Below are 18,305 nucleotides of genomic sequence, written 5' to 3'. Positions count from 1 at the left end.
GGCAGTATAGACTATTTAGCCCCGTTCAAACTTTCTTTTTCTCTCTTCATATCTTTCTTCCCCAGTTTGCATCAAGTCTGTACTTGGCAGTGGAAAGCAGGGCATACTCAGCATTCCTAAGGAGTGTCTGAGAGTCAAACAACTCTGACAGGCGGAAGAAGGAAAGAGTCCCTCTCCTTTCTCACAAACACACAAAGCCAACTCTAAAAGGCCCTACAGCAGTTATGTGTACATGCAGACTCTCTCGGTGTGTATACTTATTACAAGACTTTAGAGGATCGGTGACCTTGCACTTCACAGAGCAGAGGATGTGGGAAACGCCCGTAACAAGCACAGAAGTACTTATATATGACATCACTTTGCCTGACTCACAGCTGGGATAGTCACCGCACCAACTGCCAGCTTGCCATGAAAGCTGAAACACACCCCGGCTACTAGAGATCCGCATGAAACTCGTCGCCATTTTGGGTCACTTGCGGCATTTCACAGTGAGATATGAGCGGCGCTTTGAGCCTAAATGTCAGCGTATGTTACAGAGTAACATTTGCCCTTTCTGTCAGGCTAAGACACGCCCCCTTTTACCGCTACAATGCCTGCTTGGATAGCCATTCAGATTAGGGCGCTTGAAGGAGCGACAGCTGAAATAGCCAATCAGAGCCGTGAATTTTGACAGAAGGGGTGGGAGTAGGCGTGCCAAAAGGTCTAGGGTGTCGCCGCGGTGGCTCCCATTCGAAGGCGACGGCGGTCGTCTGTATTTCGGTCTAATCTCTACAGAAAAAAAAGCGAAATTACTTGGAACAGACAGCAGATTCGGCGCACTTTAATGTCTTGATTTTTCCCAGTTTCTTCTCGGTCGAGCTTGTCCCAGGGCTCTGGAATGACGGGGTGTGCCGAGAATCTGAATTAGCTCGCCGTTAGTTTGAAGAAAGAGTGAATCGGGGTAGAGTGCGAGAGAGGAGCCATTTTGTCCCGACTGTGTGGGAGAAAAGAAAGAGTGAAAAAGAGGTATCACACAGAAGGAGATTCTATTTTTGCTCTCATGCTGTAAGGGGGGGTACCACGGTCGGGTTTGGGAATCTAGAACTTCTAGGACGACTCTACAGGCACATTATTTTGGGTGGTGTTTAGCCAACTAGCTTGCCAAAGCTAATCAACAAATCCACAGTTTGTTAACTGTTAACAGCCAAGAGGACAGTGGTTGGTCAGGTTGGCCAAGGAGCTGGCTTTAGACTTCACATAGGCGTACTCTAGGGTATCGGTTTTTGTATCTATCGGGGTGAACACAAACTGATTCTTCAATGGCGAAGAAGACGTACGACTTGCTGTTCAAGCTGCTTCTGATCGGCGACTCGGGCGTGGGGAAGACCTGTGTGCTGTTCCGCTTCTCTGACGACGCCTTCAACACAACCTTCATCTCCACCATAGGTAAGAAGATCACGGGCATTGTAACAGGTGATTTCGTTGACCCTTCTGCATCCGCCGGAGGTAGTGTGACAGCTGTGAGGCTCGCCTGCCTCTACCCTGCAGCTGGAGGCTGTATGCAGGACGGATTTGTTGGTGGCTAGTGTGCTATGAGCATGCAGCAGCTCTCTCTAGGGCCTGTACAGGTTAGCTGGAAAGCTAGTTGTGCAGCCTTTATGAGCTCTTACTAAACCATCACTTGCTCATTATTTTCAAATGATTGCGACGTTAATAACAAAACGCTATCATTATATCTTGGTTTGGTTTAACTGGGCAGCAACAATTATAGCCCGTTAAGTCTCCAAATTTGCTGTCAGTTTACTTGACCCAGCGGCTAAGAAGCTAGCAAGGCTAGTAGCACCACAGGCCCGTGCTGCACTAGAAAAATCGCCTGTGCATTTAAGTGACAGGTGTTTACTTCTCAGTATAAATAGGTTTATTGCACAGTCCTTGTCAGGAATTACACGTTAAAGGCAACAACTGTATGAGTGTTTTGATTTGAAGCAACAAGAAATACTTGATTGTAAAAGCATAATTTTACTTGATTATCACAAGTTGAAGGTGTGATTATTCACGGGTTCATGGTTTCATGGATATCAGAATCAGAAAGACTTTATTTATCCCCAAGGGGCAATTAAGATACAACAGAGCAGCATGACGTTGAAGATAAGAACAGGGTTCATGCTTCAGATTGTTGTCACCGCTAATAGTAATGGAGGTGAAGCTGTTTAAGCGACTTGGATATTCTAGCTTTGGAAACTTGATTATATCATGTAAGAAATTAACTTTTTAGGTGAAAACTTTGACTATAGGGAATCTAATTGTATAAAAGCAGCTGAAAATTGCATTTTCTTTCTAAAATTAGAAGCGCTTATAGTTTGTATTGTAAGTACTTGAGTAAATACTGTATACTTATTTACTTTGCTCAAGTGCGCCAGTGAGAACCATTAAACAATTCATCACGATGGTATCACCATCCCCTCCCCATCCGTCCTATTTACGCATGCGCCAAACATCAAGCTCACATGAGTCAAGTGTCAAACTATGTCAAGTCCCTGCATGGCCCAAGTGAAGGCTCCATTTACTCCTGTTGCTTAAGATTAGTGATGAGTAATAATGTAATATAAAACGTGCTTTGCTCGACTGCAATGTGCTGGTGTTATGTGCTCGATTCATGGACTGAGCTTTCTTCTAAAGCCGTGCTCTTTGTCACTATATAGCCGAAAGCACACAACTGGAAAGGGCAAATGTATTCTCACTGGCATCCAGGCTAGATTAGATTTGTTCAGCTAGAGCACTGACCTGTCACTCTGTTGTAACTCTTCATGTCACATGTACTCATTTTATTGTTTTTGTCATTCCTTTAGTTTTGCTTTGACTTGCAGGGTGTTTGTTTTATTACACCCCATGTTGTTTCTCAACATGCAGTCAATTAGATTTAGGCCTATGTGTTTTATTTGAGTCAAAGCCACCACATCAGATCTGTGTCACTTAAGGGAAGAAATGTGTAGTGTTAGTTGGAAGAAGGGGAAAATTGGTCCAGACTAACAGGTTCTTCAGCACGTAGAGATCGGTAGTGACCTTTGCTCCTTGCATAGGTGCTTTCCTGGCAAGATGGGTAGTAAGTCAGTACTTTTATGTTTTTAAATCAGCTACAGGTGCTTTATTTGCTTTGTTAAATATATTCTATATACTCTGTTTACTCTCCTCCATGTGAAGCAGCTGAGGATAATGGGTTAAAATGGTGTTGGAGGTATTCACACCGTAAACACAAGGGATTTTCCTCCAAATTAAAAAAAAATGTGGTATCATCATCCAGACTAAAAATCAACAGGGTTGGAATGAAAGTACCGTTCAGTTTATTTATGTGGTGTTTCTTTTACTCAAGCATAAAATACATATTTGTTTATCAAATGGCCATAACTAAATGGGAATGTAAATACAGACTTGATGCTTTAACTGTGTGCAGATGTAGTCATCGCCCCTAAAGGTCCCTTTTGAGGCAGGAAACCCCGAAACATACCCAGTTTCTGTGTAGTTCATAAAAACAGAGTAGCGTTATCTGGCACAGCTTCACCTACTTCTAAGGTGCATGGATAAGAACAAAAAGTCAGAATGTGTTGTCACTCATGAAGGTCTAGGTTCACAAGCCAAAATGCATCAGTCAGATAATAAAGTAGTTCTGTATATTGCAAGTGTTGCTGGAGCTTTAACTTCTCTGTGTAATTACGTGGGAACAAACTATGTTGGTTATGAAGGTATTTAAAGTATCAACGTGATCAGTCACAAGTGCTTGAAAAGAAAGTGTTGACAACACTCACTGTGGTCAGTTTAGTTTAGGAAGTGATCGTTTTAGAGTGTTCAGTTTGTTATGATCTGTCAATTTGAATCTTAAGAAGAAATACTTGGAAATCAAGGAACAGAAATGATCTCAAGTTGTTGTTTTTTTGCTGGCTCCTTTGTAGAGTGTCCTCTATAAAACTGCAGCATAGTTCGTGCACTTGAAAGCTCCTGGCTCGTCTCTTGTCTTTGTTCTACATCTGTATTCAAAACAAAGCCGCGTGCAACGTGATAAGCTGTAAAAATTGTATGTAGAACATGTCATCTTTCTCCAGTCACGTAATCTGTACGTAGATTGGTGTATATGGTTATCAAAGCAAATCTGTAAAACTATACTTTTAAGATTATTTCAATCAGTACAGTTGATAATGTTCTAGCAAATCATATAATTACAAGATACCAATAACTTGTATGTAAAGGTTGAATACATACTGGATACTGTAAAAATTACTGTATTTCTAAGCTTAGAAACCCAGACATTGTTAAAAAGAAGTTGTTGGGTTTTTTGTTTTTAAAAAGTTGCAGGCAAAATGGGGGGAAAAAGATAAATCAATGCTAAGACAGTTAAAAGAAGACAACGATAGATGGATACCTTTATTTTAAATAAATAAATACATAAATCTTGTCTTGTCTGCAGTGATACATCAAAACTGTGCAGTATAAATGTTTCTGGAATATATATCTATGTAGGCACATTTATACATGAGTAGGTGTGTACGGTAACCAAAACAATGGTTCAATCTGTGCCTCGGGTTTTATAAGGAAGGTATGAACAACAAGGAAAACACAATCACTTGAACATGAACAAAAATGAAACTGTATTATTCAATTTAGACTCTGTTATTTGCAATTCACTCATCACCTGAACAATCGGTACTGCTTTCACCAGACTAGTATGTTTTATCAGTTTCACATGGATATCACAGTACAGAAAGCCACAATATTAAATTGTGGATGTTTGTATATGATTTCAGTCTCATTTTCAGAACTGTCATGCCTCTAGTCAAGAGGCTAGGTTTGAACATGAAAATGGGGTCCAATGAAACCTGCATGTGATAACCCTGCCACAACTGTACATTCACCTAAGAGTGGTTTGAGGTTGGGAATGAGCTTATCAAGCAGAAATACTTTTCAGTATTCACTAGAAACTGCCAGTCTCTTGCTCAGGACCAGTGCCACTGTGGCAGACCTGACATGCTAGCTTTACCCGGTGGCTTATGCACTGCACCTAATTTTTGAAGAAGTTTTACACATTTTTTTTCTGCTTGTACAATATCATCTATTCTCACTGTGCCACACATACTTTACCAGCCTGACCTGTGGTTGTCAGTAGTGCATTCTTCTGTTTTTGTTGTTTAAGTGGTTGGTGGGAGACAACTTTACATTAGATCCACAGCTTTTAACCTACCAGACAGTGGTCAAAAACTATTGAAGGATCTAGTCACCAGGATGTTACTCTCTAGTTTTGGACTTAGCGTTTTGAAGCTTTGTGTTAGTGTTTTGGCTGCCACCATGTTGTTCTTTTAGAACCAGGAGTTAATTAGTTTGATAGCTCAGTTACCTAACATATCAGCTAATGCCAAGCAAGCTTGGTTGGAAAGCTCCATGTGTTAACTGTACCTGTGCAACAGCTCATTAGCACAAAGAAACGGGCTAATTAAATACTAGAATTTGACTTCTTGCGATCTAAGAAAAATGTTTATTTATTTATTTTTTAAACCGTATCACTACATTAAGCAACAGATAAAATGGCCATTAATTTGAGATAATGCTTACAAGATATGAGATAAGGTTGACAGAAGCTTTCCCAGAGTAGCTTTATATATAACATCCCAGAGAAGCCATAAAATTTCTCTCGGTTACATTTAGGAAATCCTCCACTAAAGGGGGCCAGATTTACTAGTTAATAAACACCTAAACTAAAAAGCTGAAATGAACAAAACTCCCAACGGCAGAAGCAGGACATGAAACAGGAATGTGTTCTTCCTGGACACAGGACTCATACCATTGGAGACACAGATTCACAGCTGTTTCTCAAAATACCCCCACTGGAAACCCCCAACTCCCCCCCCCCCCTCTCTCATCCATCTCTCATTCCTGCTTCCAGTCAGCCTCTCAGCCCCTCTCCCTTACAGATTACACTTATTAAGTGAGTGAATATGCATAGTATCGACTGAAATCTTTTTCCATTTAATGAATTTTGCACGGAAACTGGCAGAAGCAGACAGTGGCTTTCATACTTGTGGAAGGAATGGTTCCTCTGGTATTAAGAAGAAAGCCGACTATAAACCGCTTGCATCCAGCTCAACAGTCACATCTCATGGAAAGTGTCATTCTTTACGGGATAGGTATAACTGTTTTTCCACTGATTGGATAAATGATCCGTGATTGCACAATGCGCATAACTTGTTTCTTTCTCTTTTTTTCCCTTCACAGAGTAAAAAGAGTGAACCTCTGTGTTTACTCTCCTCACTAGTAACACGTCATCCCTGTTGAGGCTGACTTCAAGAGCTTAACTTTGGTTGTGTAGAAAACTCTCCCTCTTTTACCAGCGTTAAATCCTAGCCTTTCTTTCTGTCCAACTGTATCTTTCTCTCCGTGGGATGTGCATAATATTTTGTGACTCAGGCTTTGGCAGGCAGTTTCCTCATTATTCTATAAACTTGCCCCACCTAGAGCACAGCTGTTTCTTGGACTTTTTAACCAACCACAACGTCTGACCAAGAGCAGAACTGACAGCTCAGTGTTTAGCAGGAAAACACCACTTGTTGGCTAAAAATGAAACTGATGAGTCACCTACCCTTCACATTTAAAGTATAAGAGGATAATAATCTAGTGTGTTTTACTTTCAAGTGGGAAGTTGATGGTTGAATTGCCTTCTTATGTTTTCTAGCTTTTCCAAAGAGAAAAAAGTTAGTTCATTATAGTTTTGAAATGCAGAAATCCTACATATGCCCAGGTGAGGTGTTTAACAGTTACTGTAATATCATGAGTCATTGCTGTTTGTTGTAGCACAGATTTAAAAAGACATAAATACATTATACTAAGCGAAAGAAAAACATGAGGGAAGTTGCCCCCCTGTTTAATAAGTAACCCCTCTACCCTTAACTGTAGCTCTACACCCTTTTCCCCCAAATGATAAAATTCAAATTCCACTGAATGTGAAAAATAAGCTTCAGTAACTTTCCCCTGCTTGACAGTTATTTGTAAATCTTGAAAACATCGACATTGGAAAGATTGCACACTGCAGCACCACAAAACTTCTCCCCCGAGTTCAATCTCCAACCAAAAAGGAAAAAAAAACAACTTTAGGCTGAAACCTCAGATATTACAAAAACACTTAAAGCACTAGTTTAAAAAAATAAAATCTTATTTCAGATCACTGAAGATTTACAGTTGTGAGAGTAGTGCCTGAGAGGATGTGAGGGTCCTCCTGGGTTCAAGTGATGTAAATTTGATAATCGAAGCAAAAATATGGTTCAGTTTTTACTTAACTATGGACTTTGGTAGCAGTGCATTCATCTTATATTTTAGTTTTTAATGGTGAATGGCAAATATCCTGTAGGTGTTTGTAATAGTAGCCAAAAGGTGACAATTAAACAAACAAAACAGAAAATATAATGTTTTAAGATGAGAAACGGTACCAGTAAGTACAGTTATTCCACATACGGTTAAAGCAATATGATGAGCCTGTGTTTGCTTACTTATCATAAATTTATAGAAATTTTTCTGTTGTTTCTATTTCATAATGCAAAATGTAAAAAAAACAACCCTGGTGACTGTCCTTCGAGGGGAAGCCCGAAACCTTTTTGGGGTGCACCAGAGTACAAGTTCAGTATTTACTGGCTCATATGGTCTAGTGCACTTTAGTCGTAGTAGCTTTATTTTTCAACCTTGTTAGGATCAAATGCACTACAAGGTGCAACCTATATGTATATTATATATATTTAAAAAAAAAATACTCACAGCTGTCTGAAAACAAGTATAATTTTGACCTCAGTGACCTGGTTTGTGTGCACCCGTTGTTGCCCAGCTGCTGATCACAGCTGTCTGCTGAGAATGACACTGCAGAATCAGGAAGAGATAATGCTATTGTTTCTATGATGGCAACAGTTGTTGCTCAACCGCTTTTGTTGATTTATCTGTTTCTGACCTTCACTTTCTCTTTGTCACAGTGCTGGAGCCGTTTATTCATTCATCTCTCTTCTTATTCACGACAGCTGATGTTCTACAACTGATGGATATTGTTTAAGCTGACATGTTTGTTTTTTGTTTTGCAGGAATAGACTTCAAGATCAAAACTGTTGAATTACAAGGAAAGAAGATAAAACTACAGATCTGGTGAGTCAGTTATAGATGTGAGTTTTTGTTTGCATGCCAGTGTTGTGCAGATGCGGAAAACACACCAAGCTTGTGAGAGTCGTGTTTCAGCGTAGCCTCTTTTGTGAATCGTTATGTCATAATGAAACATCTGTTTGACATACCTCCCTTAAGCACTGAAATATGCAGGAACAGGAAATGATCATCAGTCCATTTGGTCTGCTGTAGGGTTATCGTTGTCCGTACCAGATGAGTTATTATTTCTTCTTTCTTTTTTTTCCCACATGAGTAGCGCCCATTGAGTAAGGCCCAATTGCTTAAGGAATGCATAAATCTTCATATTTTGGAGTTTGGCAATTGTAAAATTGATTAGATTTGAATTACAAATTGTCTCTAAGTATTATGGAGAGAAACCGGATGAATTAAAAGAAAAAAATGCATTTGTACAGCAGATTGTCCTTAGTATTTGGTCTAATTCTTATGAGTCTAAAGGATGAAAGCATTTGGGATTGGTTAAAAAAACTAATACTGTTCTGTTAATTTTCCTGTGGAATCCTTTTTCTGACTTGGAAATTTAAAAAAAATCCCATAATTAGCTTAATTTGCAAATTGAAATTGTTGGAGAATCAAGTTCAAGTAATGAAGATAAAAAATGATTAATGTAAGAGAAAGGCATTATTGGTGCTTTTGAAATGAACAGAGTTGCAACTAAAGGTTTTGGTAGTCCAGTTGAGGCAGTCGTTTTAGGAATGACAGTTCAAGAAGAAATTAACTATAGTAACCAGAATAAAAAGATATGAGACATGAGCAGTTTGGTTTGAAGCTACAAGATGACAAAGAGCCAGTTATTTAAAGGTGACTGATAATGGTGAACGATATGGACATTTTTTTTTTTTTTGTAGTAACATTGAAAAGAAATTAATCAGAGCTTTGTGATGCATAACCTGAAGTAGAAAACATGATAACTACAAAGGTACAAATATATTGTAGCACAATACAAGAAGACAGTTTCAGGTCAATACAGAACCTGTAACAGATATTCTGCTTCTCTGAATACAGTCCATTCATTCAAAGATAATCTTTTCATGTTATCTCAGAGACGGACACCTGCACATCCACACCCACTGTTACTCTAGAAAACAAGCACAATGAACAAAAACGTTATTTTGAGTAACTTGTCAGCTTAGTTTCTTGGGATCTTGCAATTGGGAAGTTGAAATCTACTGTCTGGAAATGTAAGTTAAACATCTGAAATATTAAAAACAAACTATAATAAAAAAGCTCAAATTATTGAGGTAGTACAGAGAAGTTTGATTTGTCACTGGAAGGTGAAACTCTAATTGAATAAAACCATAAATGCAGTACTGAATAGGGGACAAACAATAGTGGGCAAATAATTAATAAAGAAGCTAATTACTGTCAAATTAATGATCGTACTTCGTATTCTTAAACTCAGTGGTTGAAGACATTACTTTATTCATTGTCAGGATATGTTTTCATTTTTTTGAGCAAAGCTTTTGCCCAAAGAAAGCATTAGAAGGACAATTGAAGAGTAAAAATGTCTTTCTTTATTAAAATGCATCAATTTACTTTTTGCTATTTGGTTGTTAATAAGTGGATAGCTATGAGTGAGTATGAAGTCATGAAAGATATCTTGCAAGACTTTAATAACTTGCACATGCATAAAATTTGTGTTTGCCTGCAGCCATGAACTTAATATGATTAACATCAGATCACGTGCATTTCACTCTCAGATCAGATTTTCCCTTCATCCTGTCCAAGCACATTGTGTCTTGATTAACACTCGTATCTAGTTAAACACCCTCTTTAAGTGCAGGTCTGATTTGCTTTGGTGCCTGGTGCTCCTGGGCTTCCTCTCTTTCCCTTGTCAGCGGTGATAGATGGATGTTGGCAGAGTTTCCACAGAAAGCAAGAAGTGACTGCTGAGGCTGATGCTAGTGCAGACATGCGAGGAAACCTGCAGTGGATTTAAATGTATTTATACCTGGGTCAACCCGCCTGCTACGGCTTTGCAGTTTGTTTTTTTCCAAGCAGTGTTAAAATTTAAATAACATTGTTTTTGTAGGCCTTAAAGCAGTATCTTTTTTTTTAATTTCCTTTTTCTTTTTTGTCTTTGCGTCGAGTTTGAAGTGTGCATTAACTAAATATTTTATCATGTATGTCAGCCTCTGTTGGTGACCAAAAGAATAGCATCACACAAACAGGTTCACATGTCTGGCACGCCTTCTACTGAACTGTAACTGGGACAAATAATTAAGTTTTTGCGGTTAAGAAGACTGACATAAATAAGTGGCACTAATTCATTTTTAATGGTACATAATAAAGTGCTAATTATCTTTAATCACTTTATATGTGGGGCTTTCTTCAAATCGTATTCAACTAAATGTTTAAATATTCACTTGTTTTGATTGTTTGACTTTGCTGCGTTTATGAGCTGAGCAGCACATACATTAAAATATTCCTTTAGCTTAAAACAGTGAAATTTATATTACTGGCTGATGTGGAAAAACTTTTTATGTTGATGAAACACAGCTGTTGCAGATGGTTTGCTAGATGAGAGGCTGCTTTTTCCTCACACTTGAACTTTTTTCATGGTTTAAATTGCTGTCATGTTTTTAATCTAGTCTAGCTCATAATCCAGTAACCTCAATGGTTTGGATCGTACTGTTTCAGTTTTGCATTTAGGACCTTTATATTTGTATGGCAGCAATGAGGTATTCAACATTTTAGATAGCTGCTGTTCTAAATTGTAGGCATATCTACAAACTTTATGGCTGATTATTTTAACTTAATCACTAAGAATCTTCTCACACACACAGACACATACATAGTCTGCTCTCAATGCTTCCCACAACAGACTGACTGATGTTACTGCAAAAATCATAATTACTGTGTTGGTCAAAAGTGACATAACAATGAATTAACTTTTCAAATGTTATACAACTATATTTTTTTTCCTTCTTTTTTTTAGTTTTCATCAAACAATTGTTTGGACCTTCCCTCTGGAACTGTATTGTTGGTGAATTTTAGCCCCACATTATACATGAGTGCTTACAAGCCCAAGGATCAGTCGCTCAAAGTGTCACTCTTCTTCTTAGGGTTCAGCTTCTCTTAACTAACAAATGTCTTGATTGTCTTTAATCATCTTATTTGGAGGGATTTTCTTAAATTAGCTTCCTCAGTCTAACAGCAACTCAAAGAAAGAGTCTTAGCTGAGTTTGGACTCTTCAGAGTTATTTGCTTATTTATTCTTCTGTTTTGAACAAAGCGTTTGTAGCTGATAAATGTGTGAAATCTCAGCGTATTATGAAGACATTTAAGCAATTCTTTGGTCAAATTTTTTTGTGAAGCACCTTTCATGCAGGTCACTGCCGTTCAAAGACCAAATAAAAATAGTAAAGCAAAGAATAACACAAACCCAAGAAAACGCATGCAAATAAAAACATGTGCTCTGTGCAGGGACACAGCAGGGCAGGAACGGTTCCACACCATCACCACCTCCTACTACAGAGGAGCCATGGGCATCATGCTGGTCTATGACATCACCAACGCCAAGAGCTTCGAAAACATCAGCAAATGGCTGCGCAACATTGATGAGGTGAGACAAATAAACACCAGCACAAAGTATCCGAACTCGGTATCATTTTTATTTTTATGGAATGAATTGTTGACACTGATTTTTGCATTTATTTCTTTTTGTCTTTGGAACAAAAACATGGCGATAAACACTTCACGGGAATGCGGCCAACATGACTAACGGGCTAGTTAAACTGTGTGCAGCGAGCTGTGGAACAGGAGTGTGTGACTAAAATGAATCAGATGAGCCAGTTGTCTGTATGCATCTGTCTCACTGCAGAAGTAGTTGTACAGTTTTACCAAGCAGTACCACAAACAGTCTGACACGACAAGGGCGGGTTTACTTGTTTCAGCCTGTTTTTAACATTGTAAAAGTTGAGTAACAGTGAACACATTCAAGGTGAGACAGCTGTAACATCTTGTTAAGACCATTGGCTGAATAAAAGATGGCTGTATCTGCTGTGAAACCCCGAGCTGATCATTGCCAATGCCATCTTGGTGTTTTGAAACCTGTCATGCTGTTACTGAGGTCACAGAGAAGAGGAGCTGAGGGCTGTTTTTCCTATAAACTTCTATGTAACCTGAAGTGCTGTTGGAACCACAGGAGTTTCCACCTGCTGGTTATTAGAAAGACTGCAGGTTTCAGCAGTCTGATTTTTTCGGATCTTGATGTTGTGTCCGTCTTTTATGCCGTGTATGGTTAACGGTCTGATTATGGCCTGACTCAGATGATGTAGGGTGTTGCTTTGTGCTGGGAACAAAAACTGGAATCGGGTGCTTGTTTTGTCATGTAGTGGTTTTTGTGGTGACCTTCTCACATGTTGTGATGTCATTTGTTGGTTTTTTTTGCTTTTTTTTTTTAAGGAAATGGCCACAAGTAGCATAATGGACAGACTTTTGTTAACTACTAATGAAAATGGAGGCTCTTCATCATTTACAGAGCAGTTGTGCTGAGGATTATCATGGCCCGAAAAGGAGATGATTATGGGAAGGTGGAGGGAGACTGTAACCTAAACTGTGCAAAAGCTTACAAAAAGAATAGTTTTTTTAGAATATGAGTACTGTGAAAATGTTGTTCGTATTTAAATTTTACAAGTATCACATTTTGAGCCAAGACAAAGCCTGATCAGGTGCATCCAACTTTAATCCAGCCCCTTCAGGATCTTTCACAGTGGTGTTAAAATATTAAAATTTATTTTGTTTAAATTTCGCTTGTTTATTATTGAATCTGCAGTGCTGTGTTTTATCAGTATAAACAGCATTCTTCTTGGGTTAGAAAAAGGACTTTGTTTGTGCATCTGTGTTTTATCAGAATAGATGAAGCCACAAGGATGAGACCTAATGTACACTGATCAGCCACAACATTAAAACCACTGACGTATGAATGGAGTTGAATATTCTGCTTGGATGTGGTTGTAGCTTTGACACAAACCAAGCCAACTAAACATGGTTGTGGTTCTAAAGACATGCCCCCACAAGCCTCCCATGAGCACTTGCACTGCAAGACCTCTTCAGAAATCACTCAAGGAACACAAGACAGCGCCACAGGTGATGATCCAGCCTACAAAAGCCAAAGATCCTAGTCTCATCTGTAGGTGACACCTGATTGAGCCTGATCCACAGAGGTCCCACTGGCAAACACAGAAGAACTAAAGGATGCCAGTCCAAGATCAACGGCGTCCACACCTTCCCACATCTTAACTATTTTTCTAGCAGAGAAGAGTAACCAGTATTATGCAACTGGTTTTAATTTTGTGGCTGCTTAGTATTTGAAATGTCAGGTTAGTTGGAGACAGGTGTCAGAGACTGTTGCAAAGTTCTGTGATTATAAGCCAAGCTGCAACATATGGTAACTTTGTAACTTTTTTTTTAGTGTCTCCTCCGCTGTCTTTAGCATTGAATACATCTTGTGTCTCACATGGTCTCAGTAGTAATTATTGCATTACACGAGTAATCCTGAGGATTCATTCCAGATCAGTTTAGACCTGAGAAGTTAATATGACTGTTTGGATATTGGATGTCTCGCATTAGCTGTCTGCATTATTTTCTGGTGCAATAAAACACTGTAGGTGTTTGAATTTAGGCCAAGTGGATTAGGTGAGACTGTGTCTTGTATCATTTTTCTCACCCTTGCCTTTAGAACCTTGAGTTTAGTCAGAGGAAGGAAACGTGATGCATTTACCTGTAGTAGCTCTGCCTTTCTTATCCTGCATCTCTGTATATAGAAGTTCATACACTCCTAATAATATCTCAAACTTCAAAAGTGTTATTAGAGACCACTTATGTTTTACTTTTTTCTCTGAGTATGAACTGGACATGTGTTGTTTTGCAATAATGAAATGCCCTTATCCTGGAAAATAACTCATTTGTCCACTCGCTCTACCTACTAGTGGTAATTAGACAGCACTAGAAATTGGTTCTTTTAGAAAAGGGCCTGAATCATGGGCTCAATTGGCTAGCTTGGATTATCTAAGCAATAAATTCTTTAAAAAGCTTAATGTAGATGAAGTTTGACTGTTTGGAAAATGTGATCTAATAATCTCCTCATTTTTGTGTTTTATTTTTTTCAGCATGCAAATGAGGACGTTGAGCGAATGCTGCTAGGCAACAAGTGTGACATGGATGACAAGAGGGTCGTACCAAAAGCCAAGGGAGAGCAGGTGAGGTGGTGCGGTCCTGTGCAGCTGTGAAGGTCAATGAGGTCCTGCAAGGCTGCAGCAACGATTGGTTGATTCGTTGCTGCAACCTTGCACTTTGAGTTTGCAGCCACTCATAAAGTCTTCTGTAATTAATTGCGGCTCATTTGTGTCCATCTGACATTTCCATGAGGTTACTTTCTGCTGAAGTAAATAGGAGTTAAATGCCCTGCTAGAACAGGTGATAGTAGCCTTGTTTGTGTATTTACAGCTCAAACGTTCCACTAAAATCAGTACGTCTGTACAGAACTGCTATTTGTCTTTCTGCACAAACTGAGCTTGTTTCCATTGTTTAGCATTTTTAGTAATAATAACTAACAGTGGAGAGATGAACTAAAAGGAAAGAAATGAGATGCTTTATTTTCTCATGAACTGTAGTTAAGGTTCCCTTGTGGAAAGACAAAGAAGCAATAACCTAGTTTTCTCAGTTTTTTCGCAGTTCAAATGCCAAAGATTGAATTATTTGTACTAAGTAGGTAAGCAAGCCATTTAAACTATTGTGAAATTTCGTTTAGCTTCCAAACATGAGACTAAAACTGTAGGTAAAAAAATATAATGTTTAGTTGCATTCATTCTTTTAACAGAAAATTGTTGTTGAATATGTGGGGGGGGGGACCCCTCAATAACCTGATATTCTTAGTATAACAGCTTGGTATCTACACTCATTTTAACTGCCCGTATGCCATCACTTCACAATTTTATGGCAGAAATCCATAAAATTTTAACTTTTTTCCAATAGAAAATAAATCTGTCCATGTGACTGTGTCTTATGTGTCCATAGTTCTTAACTTCTTACTTTCTGACAGATACCACCTGTATCATGTAAAAGTCTGAAACTTATAATAGCCACAATTAAACACTTTTAGACAGTAAAAATAAATTAATACAACCAAACTGTAACAAAATTGATCTAAAAGGAAAAATAAAATAAAAACTATAGCAGCTCATGGGACATACACGCTCAGCGTTAAACCCCCATTTTGCATTTGTGAGCAGTACTTGGATGTCTGTCAGTTTGGCAGTTGGATATCAAGTTGATTTAGAGTTTAGTTTCTGGATTTAATGTTCAGAGTTCAGCCCAAGTTCATCCTTAACAGAGCTCTAATCAGCCAGAACAAGTGGAAACACCTGTGTGAGACTGCAGGGCCTTTAACAGATTTGGTTTAAAGTACCAAAGCAAACTGGTAGTGACAATATCAGCACAGACACACAGTTCCACTCAGGCAGGTGTGTGTGTGATACTTGATCTCTGTTCTCCTCAGGAGATCAGCAGCTTTATTTTTGGACTGGGCCACATGCACAGTTTCTGACTGGGTTTGTTTTCTTCCCCACAGATTGCGAGGGAGCACGGCATTAGGTTTTTTGAGACGAGCGCTAAGGCCAACATCAACATCGAGAAAGCTTTCCTCACGTTAGCAGAAGACATCCTCAGAAAGGTGTGTGCTCAATGTCTCATGTGGAACATGTGTTCAGTAATTTATTTTTTTCCGCTAAGGTGTCAACCAGTTATGAAACCTGATGGCAACCATTCATAGCTGTCATTCTCACCCTTTCTTTATTCATACTGAAGCTAAAAAAATTTTTTGTGGAGTTTAAACAACAAACAATGTCTAGATTCCCATCTGTAGATTAAGATTTTAGTTCAGGATTATCTGTAACCGTCAGGGGAAATATTCCAGTATTTCATTAAATTAATGTTTCAAAAACAGTTTTGGCTTTTATCCCCCTTGAATGACAGGCTGATCCTGATATGTCTCAGTATTTGTTTGATTTTTGGAAACTGGGGAAGCATCTGAACTAGGAAATGGTTAATGATGTCAGCCTTAGCAGGGAGGAATTGTGGACATAACCCAGAGTGGTTGCTTCACATTTTTCCTGGTGCATATTTAATAAGATGGGTTTTTGTGTGTGTGTGTGTGTGTGTGTGTGTGTTTCTCTTTGACAGACGCCTGTAAAAGAGCCCAACAGTGAAAACGTCGACATCAGCAGCGGAGGAGGAGTCACAGGCTGGAAGAGCAAGTGCTGCAGTTGAACAACTCCTGTTTCAGTCACACTAACGCACACAAACACACTCAGACACACACAATCTCTCTCTCTCTCACACTGCTAACTCTAACTCGCCCTCTAACCTGTCTCATGAGTTTTCTTGCACACTGACACTCTGTCTCTTTATCAGAATAAAAACAATAAACCACTTCATATGTCTAATCCCCTCGTTCCCACTTCTCCACCCAACTATGTTCCTCCACTCTGCATCTAATGATCATTTTTATTTCCGATAAAAAGAGAAATCCAGTCACATTTCTTGTCATTTGTTTTAAAGTTTAAGTAAAAAAAAAAAAAAAAGGAAAAAAATGTGTGGAAAAGACAAGCTCATATTTTTAATATTTCCTTTGCACAGGCTCACCTGGTTGGACACCCTCACACCCCTCCCCCTTTAACCCCACCCACCCACAGCACTCACCTTCAGTCTGAGGAAATCAAAGTTAAAACGAGATAAAGTAGGATTAACATTTTGTACATTTAGTGCGGTTTCTGTTGTCTAACCATATTTGGTCATTTACAATTTGTTACCAAGTGACAGAGGCGTGGCTAGCTCCTTTTGTATGTGGGGGTTTATTTTGTCCTGTGCCTTATATGGAAGACAGGGGCGGGGCTGTGTGGTGGGCGGAGCCACATTCATTTAATGAAATTACAGTTTAATAATGTGTCGGTTCAGGCTCTCTTCATGAAGACACCGAACTGAAGCTGAAGCGTTTGAATTTCTCCTCCAGCCAAAAGAACGGCATTATACAGTATGTCCTGTTTGTTGATGTTTTATTTTATCTGTATGATTTATTTCACTTTTTATTTCTTTTTTTGTTTTGTTTTGTTTTTCTTCCTGCATGCAGATTTCTTTGGGTTGGAAACGTTTCTGTAACGTTGTGTAACTTTTGCCACTGGGTAACTGTGGGCGGGAGGTACAGAAATTTTCTTTGGAAATTCAAACAATTTTGCAGATCCATTAAAAAATAAGCTTGTTTAAGTTAACTTGTTTGTCCTCAATCATGTGCAGTGTCTAGTTTGATTTTTAAAACCAGCCTGACACTCGAGGTGTGGGAGGTGTGCGTGACCTGAAGATGGCACCTCAAAGTTCAGAAAATAAGGGTGCGTCTTCTTTGTTAGTAGATTGTAAATTAAAGAGGGAATTAAAATATGATTGTTTTATAAGAGGTTACAGATGCATAAATACTACAAATAGGTTATTTTAACCTGTTAGTAGATGATCGCTAGGCAACATGATATCAGAGTCTATGGTATTGATGAGAACCTTCAGGGGTCTAAGACGTATCTGTGTCCCAAGCTTGGCTGCTTAACTCCTGGGCTCTATACTAGCTCAACATATCCCAGGTATCTTTCTGTTTCCTGGATTCACATCAAGGACGAGCGGTCACACGAAACTGGTTATCAACTCACTAAGTAAACTTAGAGTTTCCCCTTTTACATAAATGGGGTGTTTTAGAAAATAATCCCTATGAGTGCCACCTACTTCAATAACAGACATAACAAATATACCCAAATGCAACACTGTTGCAAAAAGGACAGGTGATGAATGCTACAGAAAATCACAGAAAATCTGGTGATGTAGTGCACAGAATGGTCAAATAAAAATGAATAAAATTTTGTGTCTTTATTACTAATACTAAGCACATCAAACTCATTTTAGATCATGGGCCACATACCACCCACTTGGATCTTAAGTTGTCCAGACCAGCGAAATTACGTTATAAATGTGTAAAATTACAGAAAGAGTTTAGGTAATTCATTGGCCAGATTGCCCTTTAATCATAATAATAATAATACATTTTCATTAATGCACAGAACATTAATGCACAGAACACTTTGTAGTAT

At 38.7% G+C, this 18,305-nt stretch overlaps 1 protein-coding gene across 1 annotated transcript; it reads left to right on the top strand.

The window, feature by feature from the left end:
• Positions 1–694: 694 nt before the first annotated feature.
• Positions 695–17,444, top strand: rab10 (RAB10, member RAS oncogene family). Its single transcript, XM_006792728.3, has 6 exons — positions 695–1,425; positions 8,082–8,142; positions 11,602–11,740; positions 14,289–14,378; positions 15,749–15,850; positions 16,360–17,444. The coding sequence occupies exons 1-6, from the start codon at positions 1,299–1,301 to the stop codon at positions 16,444–16,446; spliced, it is 606 nt and encodes a 201-aa protein (XP_006792791.1). The 5' UTR covers positions 695–1,298; the 3' UTR covers positions 16,447–17,444.
• Positions 17,445–18,305: the final 861 nt, after the last annotated feature.

This window comes from Neolamprologus brichardi, chromosome 15, assembly GCF_056152115.1.
Source record: "Neolamprologus brichardi isolate AB-2024 chromosome 15, ASM5615211v1, whole genome shotgun sequence".
Taxonomy (NCBI): domain Eukaryota; kingdom Metazoa; phylum Chordata; class Actinopteri; order Cichliformes; family Cichlidae; genus Neolamprologus; species Neolamprologus brichardi.
Note: the sequence above shows the minus strand (reverse complement) of the source record. Positions and strands in the feature narration are given on the sequence as shown.